General features: G+C 47.6%; 1 protein-coding gene across 5 annotated transcripts in view; it reads left to right on the top strand.

The window, feature by feature from the left end:
- Window positions 1–14,289, top strand: part of Trpc7 (transient receptor potential cation channel, subfamily C, member 7) — a 104,886-nt gene that overhangs the window by 72,599 nt on the left and 17,998 nt on the right. For all 5 annotated transcript variants that reach the window (XM_013016042.1, XM_013016041.1, XM_013016038.1 and 2 more), the window contains 2 exons: window positions 4,736–4,969; window positions 9,011–9,275. In XM_013016042.1, the coding sequence (XP_012871496.1) occupies window positions 4,736–4,969; window positions 9,011–9,275 (499 nt within the window). The remainder of the gene's footprint in view (window positions 1–4,735; window positions 4,970–9,010; window positions 9,276–14,289) is intronic.

Here is a 14,289-nt window from a genome sequence, read left to right as displayed (position 1 = left end):
TTCGGGAGCATGCTAAGTGAACCCAGACACCATCAGCCCTTCCAGCCTGGACAATTTCCAACATCAGGTGTCCATCTTTGCCACCTACATTAAAGCTGCAGCGCTGGGGCAGCTGAGGGGCTCAGTGTCTTCCCCACTGGACAGTGCATCTCCGCAGGCCTTCATCAGGGGACAGTGCAAGGACATTAGTGGCTCCCAGAAAGCCCTCGGAGGCTCTCAGGTCAGGAAGCCTCATCTAGGAATAGAAACCTTTGGTGAAAGACTGTCCAGACCTCAGAAAAAACTGGGCAAGATTTTCATATACAGATGCAGAAGTAATGAAAACTCAGTTGATGGCATGAGATGTAAATGCCAGTAGCAAAATCCACCTAAAGGCTGGAGAGAGGGACAGCCTGGAGCTGTGTCCTTTGGTCTTTGGTGGTCTGGCCTCTCAGTGTACCTCTCATATCACCTGTACAATATGAGAGTTCAGCTGCTCCCTCGCCCCAGTACACCCTGGGTTATAAACTCTTGAGGACAGTGCTGAGTGTGAGCTCCAATTTGGCCAAGAGTTAATACTGTAAAATCACACGGGCTGGGTTCTTACTACGTTCTTTTGTAGTAAGGTTTCCAAAGGACCCCCAGACAGCTTGCAAACATTTCCTCACTGCCCGCTCGCTGCATTTAGAGGCTAAGTATTCAAAGTGAGCCCCAGTCTCTTTAACACCACCTAAAGGGTCTGATGGCCTTTCACTAGCATCTTTCACACCCATTTCCTGACCCTGGACTCTACTGAGCTCCAAGTGTCCCCCTTTCATCCACCTGCTGGTTGCTCAAGCAAGGGTCACCTCCTCCATGAACTAACTAACTCCTTTCACTGAGTGGTCAGATACATGGCTGCCAGGCGCTACACTCACAGGCATGTCTTCATACTACCTCCTTTCTCTCTGTCCCCCACAAACAGCCCTCTGGACATGTTTAATAATAGCATCTGTCACCAGGTAGCACAGTTAGTTGTGGACACACCTTTCTCCAGTACTAGATTGGAAAAGGATGTCATAATCTTGGCTACTGTAACCCTGGAATGCTACCTAGCCCAGAGGTAAAAAGCCAACCATGCCTGTTCAGTGGCCAACTAAGTTCCTGACCTGTGAGCATATGTTTGCGCCTGGTGGATGACATGGAGGAAATAGCCCAGGGGACAGAGAGGGGACTGGACTGCCTCTGTGGCTTTGGACAACTGACTTGTTGCTGCACACGAGTTCCTTCATCTTTAAGCTGGAGATAATTACAGTCGCTATTTATCAGACTGTTAAGATTCGGTGTATGTCAAGTATTTAGCACAGAGCCTGGCACCTACAAAGTACCCAGTAACTGTAAGCCACTATAATTAGGAAGGAAAAGCAAACAAACTCTGAAAGTATCTGAGGTCCAGCTTTCCACACAGGACCTGCCACTGAGATAGGATTTGGATCTTGAGGCTTGTGGTTCAAAAGCTCCAGGCGTATTTTTCCCTCCTGTGGGTTTACTGAACTCCCTTATGCTGGGACCAGTCTTGAGAAGCTGGCCTGAGGAGAAAGAGGCAGACACAAGGGTCTGGACAGACTATGGGAAGCCCCTCTGGCCAGTATGGTACTTCAGTAGCAGAGGACTTTGATGGGAGAGCCCTCCTGAACCCCATGGCGGCCCAGATGAGAACGGAGGCCTTTTCAGCTGTCGGGCTCCATCTCCACAGCAGGCAAGCCATTACTCAGAAGCTTCCCACGTCAAGCTACTCCTTTCCTTGGAGGCTTGTTGGCACATCCTCGCCTGACCTCTGCCAGCCAGGCACCTTGTGAATTACCAGTGACCTTGTTCTCTGAGGCTTCCTTACCCCTTTAGCCCTTGGGCTTTAAACACTTATTTAATTGACAGGGTAGAAGCAGAAAAAAAAATTAAAACCTGGGGCTCAGCTCCAATATAAAATCCTAAACTACCCTTGGCACCTTGGAAGCATGCGGCCTAATTTTAGTCACTAAAGTACTTAATTTCACACATTTCTTTTTTCATTAAGCATTTCTACAGCTCAACCTCCTGGGTCCATGTTACTTTTACTTGTGGCCTTGAAATAATTTAAATTAGGTTGGGTGAGTTAATATTTAAATCAGCAGACATTTGAGCATGGAGGAAGTGATTTGCAATGCCCAATGAGGTGCTACTCTACCCATCAGAAAAGACAGTTTTTTTGTAAATAATTTGCATTACAGATCACAGAGTTTTTAGTGCTTGAAGTTATTCCAAAACCGCAATGCTTCATTCTACATGTATAAACTCTGAGCTCCACATCAAATCTAGGGACTGACCCAAAGTCACACGGCCAGCAAGTGGCCTAGCTAGAACTTGAACCTAGGGGAATAAAAGCTCATGATCCTAAGTGAAAGCCAATGGTCCACCCAAAGCCTAGCTTAAAGCAATTCCACTAAAACATTTGGAGTTTTGATCAAAGAGAAAAGGATAGCAACAAACATTTTTTTCTAGCCTGTAATGGTTTCTCTAATAACACCTCCAAAACATCTACTTGCATAGGAACAGATGAAAGTATATTTCGGTGTTAAGAAAATTATGAGTTTGCCGTATTATCACACAAATTTTGATAGGGTACAGTTGAGAAGTAGTTTTGTTAGGGGAAATAAAAAAAGCATGAGATGGGGGGAAGTCTTGTGAATATATCCACAGTGGCTTTGCCTATTTCCCGTCATGGAAACTCCAATTTGATCCTCTGCAAACAAAGCCATGACTCTTCTTTAAACAACTGCTCTCAAATTGCTTTGGCCTCGGAAAGACATTTCCATTCCTTTTATTTGATGGGCCATTTTCAACAGAAATGGGAAATGCTGATCAAAACCGTTCCTGGGAAGAGTCCCAGAAGAGAGAGAACAGGAAACCAGCTCATCACTCTCAGGTGCCCAGAGGTGAGCCTGTGCCCAAGTTGGCCAAACTCTTGCTATAGCAATGACCCCATCCTTGCCTGCCTGCTCTCAGTTTCACCACTGACTCCAAGCCTTTTCCAGCAAGGGGATCCTCATCAACTACTGTATTGTAACATGTGCATAGGTTAGTGTGTTTGGGCATGAGGCTTAGGGAAAAGGAAGTAAGTAATGAAGCAAATAGATGGCAACTGGAACTGTCTGGGGGCCTACTGGAGACATATTGGGCCTACTTCTACACTGAAGTATGCAAGGTATAGAGAAGATCACAAGATTTCAAGGTCTAGCTCTAGAGTCTGGGCCTTCTCTTGGGGCTATATACGGAATATATTGCAGATCTCTGAAGAGGGAAGTGAATGGGATATGACTCATACTTCATGAGGTAAGAAAATGAAAAGGGCAGGATTAATATGAGAGCCATAAGATGAGGTCCCCTGGCGACAGCTGAAGAAGTTAGGGGTCCAAAGGGGAGTCTTGTGCAGTGGAGTCCTGAGCAAAATGAAAGTAGGAGGGGCAGGAAGGCTAGGTTCAGGGGTGTGGTATTCCTAGCACTTGCAGAACTTTCAGTGACTTTACAAAGCAAACGCTTTGAAGCTCTTGGGTTGTGTGGGGAAGGGTGGGAGAACATAACGTAATAGTTATATATTCACCTGTGAAGGGCAAAGCAAGATGGCTGCAGTGTAAGCATCTCAGTTCTAGTAGAATAGGCACCAAGGTATTAGCCCTCGCTTGGAAGAGAGGTGGAGACACCAGTATCATTTTGTTTATATACTTCCACGTTAACACTTAACAACGAGGACCTGCCTTTAAAACCCAGGACATTATTTTAAGAAAGACAAAAATAATAAATCTAGCTGGGCACTGATATTCATGCTGGTAATCGCAGCTACTCAGGAGGCTGAGACCTGGAAGAGCACAAATCGAAGGCAGCGAAGGCAGTAAGTCCCTGAGACTCCCATCTCCAATGAACCAGCAAAAACCAAAAAACCTCAGGCCAAAGGCATGCTCGAGTAACAGAACACCAGCTATGAGCAGGCATGCCCAAATGAGAGCCCAAGATCCTAAATTCAAGTCCCAGTACTGTCAAGAAACAAAAGAACATCTAGTAACCGCAAAACTAAAGCTCACTGGGGAAGGGGGGGGGGGGAAATGGAGGGGAAGAAAATAGGAAAATTAGAGGAGCTTTCTCCAGAAATTCCTGGGGCCACTGTTACATGAAGTATATTTAATTTATAACCTGAATGGTTCCTTGAGACTTCTCAGTTCCAAAACTTAACATGCCAGAAACCATGTTTCCCCCCCCCCCCAAAAAAAAATCAACCAAAGGATGACGGCTGTCTCCTCACTTCCAGAGGGTGAAAATCAGGGGGAAAGGGAGGATAGGGTGGGGTGGGAAGGGGGGGGAGTGTGAGGTATTCCTGGGTCTCAATCTCTGTGCCATTTTGACCTCAAGTGGTCAAAAAATGCTGCCATGGGGGGGGGGGGGAGCGGAGACTGGGTGGCTCCCACCTCTAATCCTAATCAAGAGGCTGAGATCATGGTTCAAAGCCAGCCCAGGCAGGGAAGTCCCTCCAGTGAATCCCAAAAACCATTTAGTGGAGCTGTGGCTCCAGTGGTAGAGCACCAGCCTGCTGCAAGAAAGCTCAGGGGCAGCGCCCAGGCCCTGAGTTCAAGTCCTCCCCCACCCCCACCCCATCCCCACGAAAAGCAAAACCTATCCAGCCAGGGTGACTGAACACCAGGCCTGTTCCCCTCCCCTCCCCTCCCCCCCCGTCCCGTCCGTCCCGCAGGAATGATCTGGTCTGAGTGCAAGGAGATCTGGGCGGAGGGCCCGCGGGAGTACGCGCTGCACCTGTGGAACCTTCTGGACTTCGGCATGCTGTCCGTCTTCGTGGCGTCCTTCACGGCGCGCTTCATGGCCTTCCTCAAAGCCAGCGAGGCCCAGCTGTACGTGGACCGGCACGTGCCGCACGCCACGCTGCGCAACGCCTCGCTTCCGCCGGAAGTGGCCTACTTCACCTACGGTAAGTCCAATGTGCTCCCACGCGCGCATGCGCCTGGCCTGGGCACGGGAGGCACCGTTTCGGCTTACCTCGCTTCCGCCGGAAGTGGCGGCCTGCTTCACCCATGGTGAGTCGGGCGCCGAGCGTGCCTTGCCTGTGCCGAGTCACACAGCTTGGCACTTCCGCCGGAAGTGCTCTACTTGGGGCTGGGAGCGCGCCTAGGCTGAGCCGCAGCTCAGGCATTTCCGCCGGAAGTGACTTACTTCACCCATGGTGAGTGCCACGCCGCGCGCTGTCCCCGTGGATCTCTGGGAGTCTGGCCTGGCTGGGCTCGGGGCCTGGCTGGGCTCGGGGCCTGGCTGGGCTCGGGGCCTGGCTGGGCTCGGGGCCTGCGTCCACCTGGCTGGAGCAGAAGAGGGCGGTTCGAAGCCCATCCCTGGCAGGGAAGTGCCGTGATCTCCAATTAACCACCGAGAAGCCAAGGTGGGCGCTGTGGCTCAAACATCAGAGTGCTGTCCTTGAGTGAACCAGCTCAGGGACCGTTCAGAGCCGCGAGTTCAAGTCCCTGTACGGACACACAACCCTTCCTGTGTTAGCAATGGAGGAGCTTTCCCAGGGTTTTGTTTTAGAAAGATTCTGCATTTCCCTAGGGTTTTCTTTTGCCTTTTTTTTAAGAGCTCTTTCCTTACTAAAGGAATATCAACACCAAAAGAAATGCTTTTCTTCCTTTAGGAGTATCGGATCCCCCCCCCCTCTTGTTTTGTACAAAGAGAAGGCCTGCTTTTATGATCCTGAATTCTCTTCTTGTGGGGAGATAGGTTCTTAAAAGAGAATCCTTCAGTCGTTCAGATCACAAGACTACCATTTCAGGTAGTAAAATTGAGGTTTGGGGAATAGTTTAAAAAAAAAAGTTATAGCCGCCTGTTACTGAGAACTTACACAGTTCCAGCAACAGTGCAGCCATCTTATACACATAAATTCCGATTCTCGCAATAGCCTGCAAAATTGGTCGTTTCTGTTTCTATTTTATAGCTGCAGAATCTGGTTTTTCATGGCAGGGAATTCCAGTATTATCAGAAATACAAAATTGCTTTCTGTAGCAGAGCACCCTAGCCTGGACTGAACTGAAAACCATGCTAAATAGCTTGGTGGTTAAGTTCTCAGATCTTAGAAAAAGACTCAGATTCAAATCCTAATCTGGTAGCTAATACCTTGTTTGCTTAACCTTTTGGAAGCACCATTTTCTCCTGTGTAACACAGGGATAATATGCTAAAAAGGTTTGTTTAAACTAACAAGTAAAAGTGATTTGTTTTATACCCTGAAAATATTAAGTGATGATTAAATTATAATAATTATTATCAGTACTGCAGTTCTTCTTGCTGTAAAAAAATAAAGATGAGAGAGCAAAGGAAAAAAGAAGTAGCAGGATGCTGGTGGCTCACGCCTGTAATCCTAGCTACTCAGGCTGAGATCTGAGAATCGTGGTTCAAAGCCAGCCTGGGAAGGAAAGTCCATGAGACTCTTATCTCCAGTAAACCACTAGAAAACCGGAAGTGGCCCTGTGGCGCAAGTGCTTGCCTTGAGCTGAAAAGCTCAAGGACAGTGCCCAAGCCCAGAGTTCAAGTCCCATGACCAACAAAAAAAAGAGGCTGAGATATAGGGATCACAGTTCAAAGCCAGCCCAGGCAGGAATGTCTGTGAGACTCTTACCTGCAGTTAACCACTAGAAAACCAGAAGTAGTGCTGTGGCTCAAAGTGGGAGAGCACTAGCCTTGAGTAAAAAGAGCTCAAGGGCAGTACAACAGTGCCCAAGCCCTGAGTTCAAGCCCAAAGACTCACAAAAAAAAAAAAAAAAGGAGTTGGGTGCACAGTATGTATTCATTAACAGCAATTACTATGACCTGAAGGGTTTGGATGTCAAATGTTCCTGTCAGATGAAACCAGATGGATCTTGTAACTTCAGAATCTGTTGGTCAAGTAAAGCAATATCTGTAGACAATTGAGTATGAAATGCAAAAAGTTCAGTATCAATTGTGTTCTCTGTAAATTCGGGCAACCCCTGTGCCTTGAGAAGTGGAGAGACAGGCAGTATGACAAGCCAGCTACTCCCCCTTCTCCTTACCAGGAGTTGGTTTAGCAATATCAGACTTTTCTTCAAGCAAATTGAGCTCCTGGCCTCACCTCACCCCCACCCCTGTGCTACCCAGGCTACCGCAAGCAAAGAGGAACAGCCCTGCTCTTAATGTCAAAATTGTCCACCTGTGACTTTGATTCCTTTATGAATTGTATTAAGTCTCTCTCCGCTCAAAGTATAGCATATTGTCCTTGCTTTTGTGGTTCACCCTTTGCCCTTGGAAATCTTTCAGAGTTCGATTTTTTTCTTCCCCCTCCTATGTGGTCCTGTTGTGGAGGGCGAGTGCCCTCTTGTGGGCAACGTCGGTTCCTCCTAACTATAACAACCACTAGGCAAGAGGTGCAGTTTTTCTGCTGGAGAAAAGATGCTATTTCTCATGAAAACAGCTCCAAGATGAAGTTGCTTTTGTCTCTATCACTTCCAGTGCCCTTATGAGGCAGCCCAAGAAGTATTTCCCACTTAGAGTCCTCACTTGGTCACCGGGATGGGACAAACAGTTCATCTATCAGGAGTAGATTATGGAAGTAGCTTTTCAGTATTCCAGCTGAGGTTGGAGATGATCGATGAAAGGTGGCAAATGTGTTATTCAAATGCGTTATTTATCCATCCAGGGTGACAGATCTATTAGAAAAGACATAATTTGTCCTCCTTACTTGTCTTTCCAGGGCTTCTGAGTTATGGCCTTGATGAGAACATAAAATCCACAATGTTGTTATAGTTCCAAATGTAATTTCGAATGCCGCACCTGAAATTCTGTGGTCTGGCTTCTCTTACTAAAGGGTTTCTTGCTGGTCTTTACTATAATTATTAAACAAAGTCCAGCTTTGCAGGTAACAAATAAATTCCCTCCTCCCCCCATCTCCTTTGGAGGTGCCAGGAATTGCTATATAATATCTTTTTCTGTTTGCACTTACTGAGCTCTGAAAGGGACCCCATACCCCAAATCCAATCCTTAAAATGGCAATAATAATATCTACTCTACAGGGCTGTTGTGAAAATTACAGCTAATGTAAGGGTAAGGGCTAATTTAGGTTCCTCAGTGTTTCTCAATTTAAGTTTCACTTAGCATTTCTCAACAGGGACACTATTGGCTTTTTTTTTTCTCCAGCAGAGTAATTTTCATGAAACAGGGAGCATTGCAGGACATCAAGCATCCCTCCCCCCCCCCAAGACTAACCACAGACAGCCCCCCCAACACACACTTTTCCCAGAAAGGAGGTACTGCCCTCATTGAAGACTGTATGTGCTGGCACATAGCAGGTAGCTGATGGGTGGTGAGCAGAGCCTCATGCTCTGCTTGGACAGCAAGGGGAACATTGTTCTGATGGCTGTAGGAATGACCTTGGCAGTCAGTCACTGGTCACCAGAAGCTGAGTTATCCCAGCTTGGGATCAGACTCTTGTACCCCAAAACAGAGCTGTCCTGACAAACCTGCCTGACTGTTCACGGCTTGTGCGGCCTTGGCTCAATTGGAGAAGAGCAAAATTTCCCATCGCTCGCTTCCCGGGGAGCAAAACCTAATTGAGTTTTCTCGGTGATTCTTACCCCGCTAGGAGTTCATTTGTTCTGACTGGTGGTTTCAGAGTCGTGTTACCAGCATCGATCGGCACCTGCTGGGTGCCAGATTGGAATGATGTTAGCCATGACAGATGTGTCTCAGGGAACACAGATCCTGCCCAGCCCGTGGGAGACATGGAAGACTTCCCGGAAGAGGAGATTCCTGAGCAGAGTCTTAAAGGAGATTCTGAGCTAGAAAGACCTTGCAAGGAGGGAAAGATGTTCCAGAGAGAAGAGTTAGACCATCCCAAGAGCTGTGTCTGGGTATTGGGATTATCCTAAGAAAAAGACCTTAACAAAAGATGCCTTCACTGCATCTTCTAGAACATGCTCTGACCCCAAGTGAGTAACCCAGCTTGTTTTCTTTCAGCCAGGGACAAGTGGTGGCCTTCAGACCCTCAGATCATATCAGAAGGGCTGTACGCCATCGCCGTGGTCCTGAGCTTCTCACGCATCGCCTACATCCTGCCAGCCAATGAGAGCTTTGGCCCGCTGCAGATCTCCCTGGGGAGAACTGTGAAAGACATCTTCAAGTTCATGGTCATCTTCATTATGGTGTTCGTGGCCTTCATGATTGGGATGTTCAACCTGTACTCTTACTATCGAGGTGCAAAGTACAACCCAGCGTTTACAACGTGAGTACCCCACCCCCCAGGGCTTGGCTCACTGCCCTCCTTACACACACACACACACACACACACACACACACACAGATTCTCCAGGCTTCCTGGGAGTTTAGGGGAATCTCTTGGAGGTAACTTATTGTATAGCCTCTGGCTTCTTGGTACTTCTCAGCAGTAAAGGTATATACTTTCTTCAAGGATGGCTTAGAGTTTGGGCTCTGGAGTTGGAAGAGCAAAAGGGTGTGGGTTAAATCCTCATTTTGCCACTGGCATGCGAGGTGGTTGTGGGTGTGTTCTTTAGCTCCTTTGAGCCTTTATTTCCTCACCTTGAAAATGGTTCAACAAAAATGCTTGCTCACGGGGATATTGTGAAGATTCAGTGAGCCGGTATAAGTCACAGATAAATGTTAATAATAAAAGGAAGGAATTATTGTTGGGAGTAGTAGCAGCAGTATGTTTTTACCGTTATTTTTTGTCTATCATTATTATTTTTATTATTATTATTACTATGTTGCTAGGAAACAGAACCCTGGGGAACATTTGCATTCCCATAACTCTGACAGAGCCAGGAGATTTGCTACAAGGGAAGTAAGACTGGAAGGAAAGGCAAGGAAGCAAGGAAAAGGAGTTGCCAGGGGGCTCACAGGCAAAGTGAGATGGGGGAAAGCATACATGTCCCGGCCACGTCTGTCAGATTACACAGCCTGGACCTGGCAGACCTCCCCAGAGAGACTGCACAGCACATCCCATCCCAGGGGTGAAACGGAGAGTTCATCTGTCAGATCGTCCCCCTCTGCTCTCGCCAGGGAGATTCATGGACTCGCCTACGTTTCCCAGGTGGGCCTGGGATGCCATTTCCAATACGACGGAAGCTGAGTCTGCACGGGGCACAGAGAGCAGCTCTCAGCTCCTGGCTGGGCTAAATGGATACAAGACTTCCCACCTCATTGGGAAATTCCTTCACGGATACATGGTCATTTATGCCTGAACAGGGTGTTTGCAGACCTAGTCCTCCCCCCGGCCCACCAATTCCAGAACTTCTCCATGCCTTCAGCAGGCGCCTGCCATCCTCCTCAAAGGAGAACCAAGCACAGCTGGGACCAACACGGCAAAGATTTCCTGGCATTTGTCCCCAGAAAGCCCTGGGTGGCCTGACATTTACATTGTCTAGCCATTAGAAATGGTTCTGGAAGTTAGGTGCCGGTGACACTCACCTGTAATCCTAGCTACTTGGGAGACTGTAGGATCCCAAGTTCAAGGCCACAGGGCGCAGAAGCGTTTCACTGGACTCTGTCTTCTAAATAGCCAGCAAAAGTAGCACTAGAGGTGTGGCTTAAGTGGTAGAGCAACAGCCTAGCATGCATAAGGTCCTGAGATCAAACCCCTATATAAGGAAGGAAGAGAGGGAGGGAGGGAAGGAGGGAGAGGAAGAGGAAGAAAGAAGGATGGAAGGAGAAGAGGAAGAGAGAAGAAGGAAAGGAAGAAAGAGAGGGAGGGAAGGAGGGAGGGAGGGAAATGGCTCTGAGCTATGTCTACCTAGCAGCAGGCCCTTGCTCACCCAGCTTCTGGATTAATCATCACCAAAGGACAATACCGTAGTCTCAGAACTATGTCTGGCCAGCTCAGATCCGTAAAACGCACTGCCTCTAGTCAGGATGCCCCATTGCTGCTGTACCCAGAGGCTGTTTGTGACTTTCAGTACAAAGCAGCAGCAGCCTCTCTTTCCCCAGAGAGTAAGTGCCAGGCTCAGGGCGTTTGAAATGGTGCAAGCAGAGGTGTCACTGGCAATACTGGCTTTGGGCAGGCTTCATGTCTCTCTTTTTCATGTGTGGTCTTAAACACAGGCTTAGGCTTCTGCAGTTGTAAGAGCAGAAGGTAGGCAGAGAGGGCTGATCTCACAGAATGTCTATTATGGTCCAGTTGGAGGAAATAGCATGCAATCCATGCCTGGCTCATCATAAACCTTCAGTAAGAGATGATCGCAGGGATGGCGGGAAATAAAACTACAAGCTGGGCTACCTGGGTACTGATTTAGTCCCAGAGGACCCTCTCTAGGCAGCGATGTTAGCTCACTGTCTGCCAGCTCGGGCTGAGCACATTATTAAACCAGTAGGAAGATCAGACTGAACCCCCTGGGCCCCCACGTGCTAGGCACCTGTGAAGACCTTCTATACATGAGGGGTCCTAGCACGGGGGGGGGGGCGGCCTGCCAGGACGGGGAAGCACACTGGAGAAAGAGCGAGGTGTTTTTGGCCTTGGCAGTTGCCCAGTGGGGCTGTGTAGCAGTAAACAGGAATTGGATTGAACAAGGAGAAGTCAATAGAGCAATGAAGCGGAAAGAGGAAAGAATGGATTTTTGTAAATGTCATCTTTTACCTTTTGACTGCTCCCTGAAGCATGCCACCCCCAAGAGATCTTCTCTAATAACAATAATTTTTTTTAAAGTCAAGTGGGAAGAAATGTACCTGGGGGGAGGAGGCTCTATGCTGTGCTGAGTGCTCATGGTGAAGGGTCATCCACACTTCTCAGATGCAGCCAGCCACCCCCCCCCCAGTCTCCTCCCCACCCGCTCACAAGCACACAATGCCTCTGTCTGTGGAAGGGGAAGACAGGGCTCCTCTGATCTATTTCTAAGGGACTCAAGATTCCATCCTAGCCTGGTGCTGGTAGCTCACTTCTGTAATCCTAGCTATTCAGGAGGCTGAGATCTGAGGATCGCATCTATAAGATTCATATATCCAATTAACACCAGAAAACTGGAAGTGGAACTGTAACTCAAAGTGGTAGAGCACTAGCCTTGAGCAAAAAAGTTCAAGGATAGCAACTAGGCCCTGAGTTCAAGCCCCATGATTGACAAAAAGAAAAAGAAAGAGAGGGGGGAGGGCAGAGGGCAAGAAGGAACGAAAGGAAGGAAGGAAAGGAAGGAAGGAAAGAAGGAAGGAAGGACTCCATCGATGAGAGAGAAATTTGGGTTGGAATACATTGTAGGAATCACCTCACCTCCATTTTGAAAACCAAACTCTCAAATCGACTCCTGCCTTATTACAAGGAAATCAGATTGAGGAGCCCAGAAGGAGTTTTCTTACAAAAGCCCTGCCCACCCTGGCATGGATTTCCAGGCCAGTTCACAAAAGCCAGCCCCACAGGATTCCCACCAAGTGAGAGCTCCAGCCTGTAGCAGAAAAGCACGGCACACACAGAGACAAAGGAAAAGCAAAGGAGAATCGATCTCTGTCGGCTTCAGCACCAAATCCTCCATCAATCCTGCCCTTATCCCCCAGGGTGACTCAGTTCCCATTTCCTCCATCCAGCAGACCTTATGGAAGGGTCAAGAAGAAAATGAACAGGTTAAACTCAGCCCATGTGCACAGTGGCCTCAAACAAGACCAGAATCACTTGGGAGAGCAGTGAAATTTACGGTAGTTCCAGGATAAGGCCCGGAAAACTGCATTAACAAAACTGTTGTGAGATTCTCATGCAGTTAGCGATAGAACCACAGGATCAGATATATCCATCTGAGCCTGACACTGGTGGCTACCAAAGCGGCCGAGATGTGAGGATCAAGGTTCAAAGCCAGCCTGGGCAGAAATATCCATGAGACGTCTATCTCCAATTAACCAGCAAAGAAAGCCAGAAAGTGGAGATGTGGCTCAAATAGTAGAGCACTAACCTTGAGTGAAAATGCCAAGCAGAACATGAAGTGGTGAGTTCAAGACCCAGTACAGCACAGAAAAAAAGGAAGAAATAAAAGTAAATGGATCTGATGCAAACTCCTCACGACACCGATGACGTGGAAGACACATACATTGCAGAAGCACGTGAACCGGTGTCAGACCATGCGGGCTGGTTATTTTAGCACAGGCCTTTAAATAAGCAGCCAGGTGCCACAAGAATGAGCCCCTGAGTCATATCCTAGTTTCTGAGCAATTCCCAGTCTCTGAGCCCCTTTCCACTTTGGAGCCAAGGAGTCTATCCGAGGTGGTTTGTCACCAGCACTCTGTGACAGGAGCTGGCCCAAAGGGGAGGAGCAGGGACGAGCCCAGGCCTCTGCTGGGTGCATCTGGACAAGACAAGCAGCACACCTGCTGGCGGCTCGTTATCTCCAAGCCATTTCCCCGAGAAGCTGCAGATGGCCAGAGGGAAAGAAGGTTTGTCTGACCCATTGTATGCTCAGAGAACAAAATCAAAGAATTCTAACACATGGATGAAGGAGGGGGAGAAATCCCACATGACTACCCATCTTCTTTATGAAAGCCTTTAAGAAAAGTTCTCAGTTCAGACTGTTAGGAAATTTGTTCTCATTGGGAACATACATGTATATGTATATGTATGTATGTGTCGTATGTATCGGAACCTATTTGTATATGTATATATATGTATACATACTTATACAAAGATACTTATATATGTATGTAAATTCGCATATATTTATGCATCTATACAAATATACGTATACATATATATGAATATATGTGTGCATATATGTATGTATACATATGTAATACAGCTATGTGTGTGTACATATAATGTGTGTATGGCCTCCCCACTTACCTCCAATGGGAGATTAAATACGGGCTCTGTTGCTCACAAGATAACCCCAGCTAACCTTTCCTTATAGGCTGCGGTGGGTGGAGGCAGCTTCATAGCAAAGCTGTGTTGACACTTTTCTAATCAAATATATTACCTCTGTTAAGACCTATCTCACCAGGAATGATTTTAATAGAAGGAGCTTCAGCAGTGCTAGGCCAAATTAGAAGCTTCTGTTTTCCACAACAGTTCATGGAAATTTTCCACACTCCATAAGGGAGGGATTCAGATGCTCCCAGAGATGCTGACTCAGCCCCACACTGCTTGTCTTCCTCTCCTTCCCACAATCCTGGAGGACCACTGGTTCTGAACACACACACTGGTTCTGAACACACACACATCTGGCCTAGGATTGCTGTTCCTGGAAGCTGAAGGTGCTCTGACATTGAGTTGAAAACACACACACACACACACACACACACACACACACACACACACA

The sequence above is a fragment of the Dipodomys ordii genome, unplaced genomic scaffold, assembly GCF_000151885.1.
Source record: "Dipodomys ordii isolate 6190 unplaced genomic scaffold, Dord_2.0 Scaffold29, whole genome shotgun sequence".
NCBI lineage: Eukaryota > Metazoa > Chordata > Mammalia > Rodentia > Heteromyidae > Dipodomys > Dipodomys ordii.
This window is presented reverse-complemented; position numbering and strand designations above follow the sequence as displayed.